The sequence below is a fragment of the Callospermophilus lateralis genome, chromosome 8 (genome assembly GCF_048772815.1).
Source record: "Callospermophilus lateralis isolate mCalLat2 chromosome 8, mCalLat2.hap1, whole genome shotgun sequence".
In the NCBI taxonomy this organism is placed as follows: Eukaryota; Metazoa; Chordata; class Mammalia; order Rodentia; family Sciuridae; genus Callospermophilus; species Callospermophilus lateralis.
The window spans coordinates 32,464,025-32,477,780 of record NC_135312.1 but is presented as its reverse complement, the minus strand read 5'-3'; the positions used below and the strand labels follow the sequence as shown (position 1 = coordinate 32,477,780).

The window sequence follows — 13,756 nt, the reverse complement described above, 5'->3', positions numbered from 1 at the left end:
TCACAGTTGATACTGCTGGCCTAATAACAAATGAAAGATTTAGGTATTTTCTGCAAAGTACATACTAATGACAAATACTTTATGCAAACCTAGTGATAAATGTAAATTGGTTCAACTAAGGCTTTTCTTGCTCCACACAGACTTTTATCAAAATCAGCTATACACATCTTGGCACATTCTACTTCAGGTTTACAGAATTGGTATTTTAACATCTTTTAAAATAGTAATGTCTATAGTTCCATAAAAATAATTCATAAAGATAATTCTTCAGATGCAGTGACTTAGTATTGACTTCTTAAATAACAAAGATAATAACAAAGACTAAGCAGTACCTGTAACCATCTGTAACATCTGTCAACTTATCAAGAGACAAGGAATCCACTCAAAATAATTTATTTGCCTTGTTTTTTAAACAATTATTGATGCTGTTCCCACATCAAACAACATTTGATCATATCCCATATTAGCTCAGTATTGAGGTAGGAGTTAAGGGATGTCAAGATGGTGGAGATGGGGGCACAAGAAAAAATGCTGACTGGAGTATAAGACCCAATGAGTCATCATGACCCTGTTTAAGATACATCCCATTACCACAACAACTCCCTGCCAGTAAGGGTTTACTGCCAATGGCAATTCCTGCAACAGGTTCTGTATTCTAATTAGGTGAAAATAAAGTAACCAAAGGGAACAAATGGGACAAGTACTTCAACCAGGTCTGTATGGAGAGGACATAGAAGCACAACTCAGGATATAAGACAAGGCTTGCCCAAATATTGGGGTCTTGAGCCAGTCTCTTCAGCTGAGCCCACTCCACTCACTCTAATGAATATTAACTTTCACTTTCACAAAATACAGGCCCTGCCTGTTACTTCTGCAGACTTGCTCAATTCTTTGTCCAGGATGCCAAGAACCTGAACCCCCTACTAGACACCCTACCAGTATCAAGAGTACCTATTTAAAAAATCCCAATAACTGAAGATTATATCAAAATTTCGGGTGCTATCTGACCCCAATATGTATTTCTTCCACTGAAATTAAGTGTTCCACTTCTGTGACTGTTAGGTGTAGCATACCTATGGTAGTCAACAACTGTTTGCTTCTTCTGAAACACCAAAAGCTCTTAGATACTAGAATTCATTTACTCCTTTGATACTTTTGGATTTTGCAAGAAAATCTACATTCAATATGTAGATAAATGACTACTACATATTCCAGTCCACAAGTATCTCACATATACTCCTTATTCCTCCCAACTGGATTGGCTAAAAAGATATATAAATGTTTTCATTTTGACAAGAAAAGAAATCAGCTGCAGAAGGTCACTCACTTTCTTTGACAGAATTAAAGCTATATGAGAGTACCTTGGAACTTCAACCAAGGACCAACTGAGAGGATTATTAAGACTGACAGGTTAGCAAGCAGTGGGTAACCTTTGTAAAACAGTTCAACCATTGCCATCACACAAAGTGACTAAAACAAACACCCTGACCTTTAGAGTTATATACTGAAATATTTACAGATGAAAAGATACAGTTTCTGGAACTGATCTGAAAGTAATCTAGTAAGATGAGGGCTCATAAGAGAGAAACCAAGTTGGCCATGTGTTGATAACTGTAAAGCTAGGTTATTAATACTTGAAGGATCACTATACTTTCCTCTATAATTCTGAATATATTTGAAATTTCCCCACTAAAAAGTAAAAGGCAAAACAAATTTTGAAGTCAGAATGTTTCATATTTAGAACATTTATAACTGTGTTAAAAGCCACCAAAGCTCGCTAAAAAGATTTTTAAAAGACACACAATCTAACAGATAAGTGAAAAGAAAATGTAAACAGATTAAAAGATAATCAATCTCAATAGTAACCAGAGAAATTCAAAATTAAACAAGTGTCATCTGCTACCAATCAATGCACACAAAGTTAAAATACTGTTAGTACGTAGCATTGACAAGGGTACAATAGGCACCCTCATACTCTATGAGTGTGATGTAAACTCAAGAATAATTCTTCAGGATCAATCAAATTTTAAAATTTCCATATGAAATTTGACCCTAAAATTCTGTTATTAACAGTTCTATATAAATATTCACAATAGTCTCATGTGTAAAAAAAAGAAAGTAGAAGTTGGGGGAGATAGATGGGCTAGGGATATAGCTCAAGTGGTAGTGCTCTTGCCTAGCACGTGCAAGACACTGGGTTCAATTCCCAGCACCACAAAAAAGAAAAAAAAAATGGAAAAAGTCAGATGACATTCAATAATTCACCAATGTATTCATATTCTTTTTTTCTTTTTGGTACCAGGGATTGAATTTAGCTAGGGATGCTTAACCACTGAGCCATGTCCCCAGCATCCTCCACACCCCCCTTTTTATTTTAAGATAGGATCTTGATAAGTTAGGATGGGGCTGGGGCTGGGGCTCAGTGGGACAGCACTTGCCTAGGACAGCACTTGTATGAGGCACTGGGTTAGGGCACTAGGTTTGATCCTCAGTACCACATAAAAATAAATAAATAAAGGTATTGTGCCCATCTACAACTAAAAACATATTAAAAAAACAAAAGTTGCCACTGTGATTACAAACATGCACCACCATACCTGGCCACCAATGCCTTCTTTATAAAGTTAAAAAAAAAAAAATTGTAAAACATGAATCCCACTCAGCTTTTTAAAGATAAATAATATATATTTCTAAATATAGAAAAATAATTATTACACTGACATCTATAAAGAATAAAATGCACAAGCATATGTATATATAAATTTAAAAATGCAATAGAAATAGATATACACCAAACTGTCAACAACAGTCATCTCTAGGCAGGAAAATAAAAGAATATTATAGAAAATGAAAGGAGTCATCTTATTCTGTTTCTTTATTCATTTTTAATCATACTTGTGTCCCTTTTATCGTTAATAATACATATTTATGTAAATTAATCAATTCTCTAAGACATATTTTACCTTATCCTAAATCTAAACTCTAAAGTTATTTTGTTACTAAACTACTACATTGTTAAGTAACCTCAGAGTCTTATCTGTAATTGTGTCTCAAGCACCAAGCACAGCTTCTTGTGGGTGTTTGCCGCAGTCTGGCTGGGCACAAAATCACGAGCCACCACAGCCTTGTAGATTCAAACAGCAATTCTTTATTCCCGAACTCACACCGGCACTCTATAAGCACGTTCTGGGGAAAATCCACTGGCACTCTACACACATGTTCTGGGGAAATACACATTCTCCACGGACTCTGAATCCCAAATACTCTCTGAATCCCGGGAGAACTCAACTGGAACTCAAGGCGCCTGAGGCAGCAGGATATGCCCTATTCCCAGCAGAAATCACCTTAAACCTGGAACTGCCCTAAACCCCCAATCCGCCCTAAACCTTGATTCATGCAAAGTCACTGCAAATGACCTGGGTCCACAATGGAGAGTCCTTCCTCTAAGCAACATGGGGTAGTCTGACAAGGAAATTGCCATGTGTCGTACCTACTTAGCTATGGCTCTCAGCAGGTGTTTAATAAATATCTACTGAATGAATTAATTAATGTGGAGTTGAGTTAATAGACCTTTCTGTAAGAAAGCAAGTATCTTCTATTCTGTTACTTCTATCACAAGTATAATCTTTAAATCAAATAAGTTTTAACAAACAGTCCTTTAACTTATGAAAACCACAAACTGTGGCTTCTCTTCCTCTCATCATCTTCAAAAAGCTATCAAGAAAAAAAAATAGATCCAGTTTTTCATAAATTAAAACCCAAAAGGAAAACAGGTGTTTGCTGGAACCAAAAAAGCCAAAGACACAGGATATACCAGCACTAAAGAGTGTAGAGTTATCACAAACATGATTCTTACTAACAAATTACTTTTTAAAAAAATATATATTTTTCATTATAGAGGGATACAATTCCTTTATTTTATTCATTTATTTTTCTGTGGTGATGAGGATTGAACTCAGTGCCTCACATGTGCTAGGCAAACACTCTAACACTAGTTACAACCTCAGCCCCCCAAATTACTTTTTAATTAACTTAGCTTTAAGTTGAATATACTTACGTTCTCTATATTCGATTTCTGCTTCCTTACGCAGTTTCTTCTCTCTGGCAAGAGCTTCAGGGCTTCCCCAAACTTCCAAGGATCTGTTACATAAAAACACTGTCATCACCAATGAACTACTTTAAGGACTTTATTGTAATTATATTTAAATCTAAATCAACAATATGAGAATCTTTCAACAATGCATAAGGTCTTTTTGGAAAAATACACACTTAAGGAACTTTTCTAATTAAATCTAAACAATAAGAGTAACCTCAACAACAAATTTTTTTTTATAAATTCTGTCATATATTTAGGTAACTAGTACATACTAGTAAAAATTTAGGAAATATAAAATTCTATTCCAAAATATGTCATTTAAAAAATCCTGAATTTATCTGAAATGTGTTTTTATTAATCCCAAATTTGCCTTCATTTTTATTCTAAAAGACATGTGATCTTGGGCTGGGATTGTGGCTCAGCAGTAGAGCACTCACTTAGCATGTGCAAGGCCCTGGGTTCGATCCTTAGCACCACATAAAAATAAATAAATAAAATAAAGGTATTGTGTCCAACTATAACTAAAAAATAAATACTTAAAAAAAAAAAAAAAGACACATGATCTTACTTTGCCTCCACATCTGATCTCAAGTATACAGTAAAGGACTCAGTATCTTCATGGGGACTTCGTTGTCTGATTTTTCGGAGCTGTTCTAGATCACTGAAGAAAGAAACATGTTGAATTTATTTAAAGTGCATATTGTTTATAGATTAAAAGGATTACTATGTGTTCTCTCATATTCGGATGCTAGAGTGAAATAAAGGAAAGGGGGAGGAAGGAATAAGATCACATAAAGAATCAATCAAAGAAAGTCTAATAGAGGAAGGAGAAAGGGAGGCAGGGGGTAAAGGCAGGACAGAAAAGGGGAGATCATAAACTGAAGCTGATTTCTATGTATGTATGAGTTTTTCTGGATGAACCCAACTACTATATATAACCATAAAGCTCTAATTAAAATAAATAAATAAATGGAGGAAGAAAAGGATTACTAAGAGCAGATAAAAGCAACTATACTGCTCCTCATCTTAAAAGAATATACTTCATAGCTTTGAAGACAGGTTTAAAGGTGGCATTCGTATATACAAAAATGGTCTTTAGACAGTGAAAAGAAAAAAAAAAAGAATTATTCTTGATGGTCAGTATAGACATCAGAGCATAATGTGTAGAAATTCATTTCCCTTGTAGGTGTTTGTATTTTTTTGTTTATGGGCACACCACTGCTAATCTTTAATGTATGAAAAAAAAGTTAAAAGTGAAAAGAATATGGCTTAGAGTATCATCCTGTAAGAATTTAAATTAAAAATTTACAAGTACAAATTTATTTGATGAAATTTACATATTCATCAAGTCACTGTTAAATATTTTATATTTAACCACTGGTCTTCCTAACGAAATTTTATAATAGCAATGGAAAGACCTACAAATAAAAATTGGTGACTAGAGAACGTCATTAAGTTCTAGAAATTAAATCTAGATTTAAAATAAATGAACAGCCACAACATGTTAGTAAAAATATTTGGGCCAGGCATTGAAAAAATATACATTCTAACTCACTCTCTATTACTGATTCACTAAATAAGCTTAGTCTAGAATGTGTGATAGCAATACCTGATTCAATTAATTCACAAAATTTCTGTGAGAACCAAATGAAATATTCTATGTGAAAAAATATAGTTTTACATCAATGTTATAATCAGTTATATTAATGATTATGAAAGTTATGAAATGTATTATAGGAATACTTATTCCTTGATACTATACCACAGGGGACGGAAAAGGGATACATCATCTTGTTTCTCCAATTAGCCCACAAAGGAGAGAGAAATTTTGAAATCTGTGACAAATACAATTTCAACAAACCATAACAATAGATTCTTTGGTGATACAGAGGTTCTGAAAAACTTGCCTTTGTGATTTTAAGAAGCTGAGAAAGTCTGAATTTGCTCATGCTAGGGCAGAATTCAGTTTAGTAAGTTAATAATTTTAATTTTTGTTGTTTTTGGCAATAGAGATTGTACCCAGTGGTACTTAACCCCTGAGCTATATTCAAGCCCTTTTTATTTTTTATTTTGAGACAGGTCTTGCTAAGTTGCTTAAGGCCTCACTAAGTTGCTAAGTCTGGCTTTGAACTCGCAATCCTCCTGCCGCAGCCTTCTGAGTCGCTGGGATTACAGGGGTGCACAACAATTCCTGGTGCTAATAATTTTAACATTTTTGAAACAAAAATATTTCTTCAATTTAGGACGAACCAAGGAGAAATTTTCCACATATGGATAGTAGCAGGTAACACATTGTAAGAAAAATATGGCCAGATTGTTTAGATAGGGCGCAATACTACATTTAAAAAAAAATATATTGTACCTGAGCTTAAGGCAGAACTCATTCATTGCTCTGACTCCAGTGATGAAATTATTCTGAGTGTATTTTGATCCATATTCCCTTTTTTTAAGGACTGCTTTGACTAAATCAAAAACAGAAAAATATGTAAGTATGCACATTGAAAGTCATATTTGAAGAATACATGTTGATTCTTAAGTGGTCTTACTAATAAATTCCATAGGAAATTATCATTTTCCTGATGCACCAAATGGCATCAAAAAATAAACTATCCAAGTGCAGAATAGGATAGAATTGCACTTGTAGCCATCCAGTTTTTATCTCCATAGTTCATTTGTAATTTATGTTCAAATGCCCACCTTTTGTCTAATGAATACCTTGTAGCTGTGAAACTGAACTGTCTAAAACATGGAAACAATTAAGTTATTTAGGGTCTAACTAAAAATAAAGTTTCAATTGAAAAAATTATAGTCTAGTTCAGTGTTTTCAAACTGTGGGACAAACCAGCATTTTATAAAGTCAAAATAGAATGTAAATGAAAAATATTTAATATATTTAAGAATAAGTACTTTTGTGAAGTTTGATTCAGTTATGTATAAAAATCTGTCTTCTAGGTTAAGAAGTAGTTTGATTTGCAGTCAAAAATGTTTAAAGACACTGGACTATTTCACATACTGTAAATTGTGAAAACTGAAGTAAACTAAGGAACAATTTTATCAATTAAAACTTATGGTAAATTTCCTATTGTCAAGTATTAAAACTGCCATAAAAAGTAAAAAATGGCCAGAGACATCGATAACAAGATACCAATCTGGCATTAATTATGTATGGTTGGTGAGTTAAAAATTACACATTCTTCTAAGTTAGCAAGTCCTTAGGAAGCAAGACTTTTATTAGACATGAGACAAAAATAAATAACTTAAGCAAACATCTAAAAAAGCCAGAATACAACAAAAACTCCTCATAAGCTCCATTTCAAATTGTCACTTATTTACTTCATATTCTATGCTCTTATCTAGTGATTCCTAGTTTTCTGTTCTACTTCAAAATTGAAAGAACACAATCAAACCTAAAATTAACAATCACTTCAGTGGGCAAAAACACTCCTGTAATAATCCATTAACTACTAAAATTAAATTTAAAAATAAGAATATTTTTAAAAACAAACAAAAACCCAGAACCTTACTTGAGAAAAGTACATAAGGAAATTTAGACTTCTTTTTGCCTAAGTTCCAGGTGTCTAAGATGCTTTGCTCTAATAACCCTAAAACTCAAAATCACATCTCAGTTTAGAAGATTCGTTTTTTTTAATTATTTTTCTAAATTCCTTCAAAATATCTAGAAATTTCTGTTGTTTATCATGACCCAAATTACTGTTAGTGGGAATCTTGATATCATACCATGAAGGATGTGATTATGAGGGAGGAGAAAAGGGAAACATCCCATTGGGATACTGCTATTTTGATACCGATTATTCATTTTCCCAAGTTACCCTAAAAAAGAGGTCTCTTATTTATTTATTTGTTTGTTTGTTTGTTTATTTATTTTTCTGATACTGGGGATTAAACCCAGGCTCATTTTACCAAGTGAACTACATTCCTAGCCTTCTTTTGTTTCTATTTTAAGCCAGGGTCTCACTGAGTTGCAGAGGGTGGCTTCAAATCTGCCTCAGCCACTCAAGTTGCTAGGATTATAGGCAAGCACCACTGTGCCCAGCTAGATATCTCTCTCTCTCTCTCTCTCTCTCTCTCTCTCTCTCTCTCTCTCTGGTATAGGGTACTGAACTCAGGCATTTGACCTCTGAGCTACATCTCCAGCCCTATTTTGTATTTTATTTAGAGACAGGGTCTCACTAAGTTGTTTAGCACCTTGCTTTTATTGAGGCTGGCTCTGAACTCTCAATCTTCCTGCTTCAGCCTGCCAAGCTTCTGGGATTACCACCATACCTGGCTTAGAGGTCTCATTTTTTATTGCCATCTTATAGGAAGGAAAACTAAGGCTCAGATAAGTCAAACTGCCCAAAGTCAAATAACTAATAAACTCAAGAGTTACAAACTGAACCAAGTTTTGTTTGACACCAAAACCATAGTGCTCCTAATCACAAAGAGATACCTCCACAAAACAGCTGCTTTGGAGATGGGAACTAACAGTCTGTTTCACATAACAGAGCTGCAAACAAATTCTTCAGAACTCAATTATTCCTAGAAAAGACATAACAAGAATGGCCAAACTCTACCAGGATTTGAAAAAGATGTAGCTGAAGATGTTGGCCAACATGCAAAATAAACTTCTGTAGAAAATAAGCTTTTAAATAGAATAAATTATTATGGTCAATCTATTTAAATAAAAGCAAAATAGAAGTATTGCTCTTAAAATAATATAACTATAAAAATCTCCATAAGTTAATGTTATATATTTAATTCAAATCATCAATAAAATAAAAATATAGAATAAAATATATTTACCTCTTACTTGGAGAGGTTCTTGCTTAAGTGGGGCTTTGAGTTCTGCGCCAATATTTTCTGCTGTAAAGTTTATTAAACAAGTTTACATTAAAGGTACTTTCATACACAAACCTAGAAGCATAATTAATATTAGCCCAATGAATCTAGCAATGTATAAAAAAGATAAAAAATATCTTAGACTGTGTTAGATTTATTTTAAGATATAAAAAGTAGTTAAACATTAAAAAGCTATTTATTCCCCTCATTAACAAAGAAGAAAAACTATAAATCATTTCACAAACTAAAGAAAAAGCACTTAATAAAATTCAGTATCGTACAAATATCAAACCCTATTAGAAAACAAGGACAAAAGAAATTTCTTTCAAGTGAAAAACAAACATATAACACTGTATTCAATGGTAAAAGTTTAGATGCATTCCTATAAAATAAGAAACAAAACAAACATACAGAGTCTTTCCACTTAAAACAGTTCTAGAGACATTATTCAATGTAGAAAAGATGACTAATAAAGTCTTGAGACAACTGTTTAATCTTCCATCACTCATTTTTATGAATGAATTTTCTTTTAAATGAAACTGGAATCCCACCATGGACAAAAGGAAATTCCAGGTCAATTAACTGCTTAAATATTGGTGCATTTATAGCCTCATGGTGACAACAGAGAATATTTTTATCATAAATGGACACATACTGCTAATTAAAATTCAGAAATCTATTCATCAAAGGATTCCATTAAAAATAAGAAAAAAGAAAGAAAAAAATCTTAAACTGGAAGAAGATATGTCCAACAAATAGTACTGATAAGGATTAGAATAAAGAATGGGTTTTTTTTTAAATATTTTTTTAGATGTTGATGAACCTTTATTTTAATCATTTATTTATATGTAATGCTAAGAATCAAACCCAAGACCTCACATATGCTAGGCAAGTGCTCTTACCACTGAGCCACAACTCCAGCCCCTAGAATAAAGAATGTTTAGACTTACCCAGATCAATAAGAAAAAAGCAGCACACTAGAAAAAAATGTGAATAAACTTGCACAGAAAAGGAAATACAAATAACTAGAAAATTTATTAAAACCTGAGTGTTTCATTATTAATAGAATCCAAATGAAACCACAGAATGCCATTTTACAACCACAGATTAGGAAAAGTAAAAACATGACAATTAGGGTTTAGAGATGAGTTGCAAAAGGTGAATGCAAAAAATGAGTTGCAAAAGGTTAATGCAAAAGGTGAAACAATCAGATTATAAGAGCTATAACCTAACCAATGGACTAATCCATTTGATGAACTAGTAATTTGAAAGGACTACTATATTGGGTGGTAACTATAGGTGGCTAGGGCATGGTTGAAAAAAATACATGTCTGGAGGTGTGCCCTTGGGGATTATAACCTGTCCTCCTGGATACTCACCTTCTCTCTCTGCTTCCTGGCTGCGATAAACTGACAGCTTTCCTCCACCAAACCCTTTTGCCTTGATGTTCTGCCTCAGCTTGGACCCAGAACAAAGGAGCTGACTGACCACAGACTGAACCTCTGAAACCATGAGCCCATGATAAATTTTCCTCCTCTAAGGTGTTCTGGTGAGGTATTCTGGTCACACAGCAATGAAAACCTAAGTAACACAATGATACTACCTAATGTCAGTAAAGGTAGGAGGAAACAGAACCCACTGCTGATAAATATAGAGGCACAATTACCTTGGTTTAAAAAAAAAAGTTGGGGCTAGGGTTGTGACTCAGCGGTAGAGCGCTCGCCTAACACATGCAACGCCCTAGGTTTGATCCTCAGCACCACATAAAAATAAAGGTATCGTGTCCACTACAACTAAAAAATATTTACTAAAAAAAAGTTGGCATTATCTAATATGATTGAACATAAGCATTAGTTATAATATAGCAATTCTTCTAGGTCAATATATCTGGCTTCAAGAAACCCTTGCACAAAGGCACAAGAGGTATGTGAATGTTCAGAGAAGTATTCTTTTCTGTGTTAAACAGCCCAAATGCTCATCCATAAGAGAATACACAAACAAATCATGTTGTATTCATATATCACCTCATATAGCAGTGAAAAATAATAAACATGATTTGGCTATCTTTCTTTAGGCCCTTACTATGTACCAAATACTATCTAAGCATTTTACAAATATCAACTCATTTAAATCACACAATGGACCTGAACAGTGCACATTATAACTATCTCCATGAAAATCAGTAAACCACACACATACACCAATAGTTACGATAAATCTTAGCAACGAAATTTAATGAAAAAATCATACAATAAATAAGTTATCACAACCAAGTTGAAAACAGACAAAACTAAATAGTCTGACATGCATACAAATATGCAAAGCTATATTCTCTGCCTTTTTAAAAAAATAATTTTAGTTGTAGATGGACACAATGTCTTTATTTATTTATTTTTACATGATTCTGAGGATTGAATCCAGTGCCTCAAGTGTGCAAGGCAGGGGCTCTACCACTGAGCTAAAGTACCAGCACCTCCTTCGCCCCTTTTTAAATCAAGGGACTGAAACATAAGAATCAGGATGGCAGAAATACACAGGACAAATGGAGATGTGAGAAGAATGTGATCAAATAGCACATGCCTGTGATCCCAGTGTTTTACGAGGTTAAGGCAGCAGGATTGCAAGTTCAAAGCTAGCCTCAGCAACTTAGTGAAGCCCTAAGCAACTCAGCAAGAACTGGTCTCTAAACAGAATATAAAAAAGGGCAGGGCGGGGGGGATGCTGGGGTTGTGGCTCAGTGGTAGAGTGCTTACCTAGCATGCGTGGGGCACTGGGTTCGATCCACAGCACCACATAAACATAAAATAAAGATATTGTGCCCACCTATAGCTAAAAAATAAAATATTTTTTTAAAAAGGGGGAGGGACTGGGGATGGGGCTTAGTGGTTAAGTGCCTTTGAGTTTAATCCTCAGTACCAAAAAAAAAAAAAAGGGAAAGTTGTTAGGCTGAGTGATAAATTATAAGAAAATGATTTTATTTCCTGACTTACAAATAAAATGATATTATAGTATACCTGTATCAAATATTACACCTGTAAAAAATTTTAAAACATTTTCCTTTATTAAAATTTATATCCTGAGGATGGGAATATAGATAAATAGTAGAGCACTTGCCTAGCATGTACAAGGCCCTGGGTTTGATTCCCAGTACTGCAAAGTAAAATAAAATGGCTAAAATTATATTCTTATTCAATAATAAAAAATTTTTTCAGAGGGGCTGGGGATGTGGCTCAAGTGGTAGCGCGCTCGCCTGGCATGCGTGCGGCCCGGGTTCGATCCTCAGCACCACATACAAACAAGGATGTTGTGTCCACCGAAAACTAAAAAATAAATGTTGAAATTCTAAAAAAAAAAAAAAAAAAATTTCAGAGTTTAATCACAGCTAACATTTACTCAGCATGTAACATGCGTCATGTGTTTTCCTGTGTGCTTTATGTGTATTTCATTTAACCAGCAGAAAATCACTTTGACATAAGTCATAAATCAAGAGATAAGTCTTGTGAAGAAACCAAGGCACAGAGAGGTCATAACTTCCCCCCAAAGTCAAACAGCTAGTACTTTAAACACAAGACACAGTCAGGATTGAAAACCAGGGCATTTTGATTAGACTACACTCTTAACCACTTTCCTATATTTATGTTTAAAATAATATTTGATTTAAGCTGGCATAGTGGTACATGACTGTAATACTAGCTATTTGGGAAGCTGAAGCAGAAGGATTTTCAAGCTGGAGGCCAGCACGAGCAATTTAGCAATCCTCTAGGGATTTAGCTCAGTGGTAGCTCACCTACCTAGCATGTGTGAGGCCCTGGGTTTGTTCCCCAGTACTAAATAAATAAATAGATTTATAAGTAGGTATTTGTTTATTTTTCTCATGGGGAAAAAAGAAGAGGTTGGGGCTGGGGTCATGGTAGAGCTCAGTGGTAGAGCAATCGCCAAGCATGTGTGGCACTGGGCTCAATCCTCAGCACCACATAAAAATAAATAAATAAATAGGTATAGAAAATCTATTTAAAAAAAAATAAGAGGTTAGAAGTGAATCGTGTTAATAGTGACATGAAGATCATTGGAAATTTTTGATAAGAGCAGTTCCCTTGGAAGAGTAGGAATAAAAGAAGTATCCAGACTTTCAACAGGAGAGGAAAAAGGAATCAAGAAAAGGTTGATTGTATTTGATGTACAGGTGAGAGTGATGAAGTACAGGAGGATAAATGTTGGTGTATATAATACATTAAGACAATAATCACATGAACAAAATCCTTGAGCAGATGAGCTAACACGGGATCCATAATATAAACAAGGTCTCTGAAAACATGTAACGAAATAAAAATCAACTCTGTTAGGGTTTGGATATGAGGTGTCCTCCAAAACTCCTGTGTTAATGTAGGAATATTCAGAGGTTAAATAATTAAGATAGCTGTAATCTAATCAGCATATCAATAATTTGAAATTACCACTATACTGGGTAGTTAACTATAGGCAGATGAGGTATGGCTGAAGGCAACAGAGGTCTTTGGGGGCGTATCTCTGGGGATCACGTATTGTCCTCCTGGCTACTCACTCTCTTCTGCATCCTTGCAGTCATGAGATGAGCAGCTTTCCTCCTTCCTCCTGGCCTCAGGCTCACAGCATCGATGTCCACCAACATGGACTGAGACCTCTGAAACCATGAGTCCAAAATAAACGTTTCCTCCTCTAAGTTGCTCTTGTTGGGTATTTTGGTTTCAGTGACCAAAAGTTGTCTAAAACACTAAAAGTTGACTAAAAAATATACATATTTATAATATGAGTGTATTTAAATATGGAACACCATTAAGTCTG

At 34.2% G+C, this 13,756-nt stretch overlaps 1 protein-coding gene across 2 annotated transcripts in view; it reads right to left on the bottom strand.

Moving 5' to 3' along the window:
- Slc30a9 (solute carrier family 30 member 9) overlaps positions 1–13,756 on the bottom strand; it is an 89,442-nt gene that overhangs the window by 59,570 nt on the left and 16,116 nt on the right. For both annotated transcript variants that reach the window (XM_076864588.2, XM_076864589.2), the window contains exons 3-6: positions 8,900–8,959; positions 6,459–6,558; positions 4,665–4,757; positions 4,058–4,140 (exon numbers count right to left, since the gene is read on the bottom strand). In XM_076864588.2, coding sequence (XP_076720703.1) covers positions 4,058–4,140; positions 4,665–4,757; positions 6,459–6,558; positions 8,900–8,959 — 336 coding nt within the window. The remainder of the gene's footprint in view (positions 1–4,057; positions 4,141–4,664; positions 4,758–6,458; positions 6,559–8,899; positions 8,960–13,756) is intronic.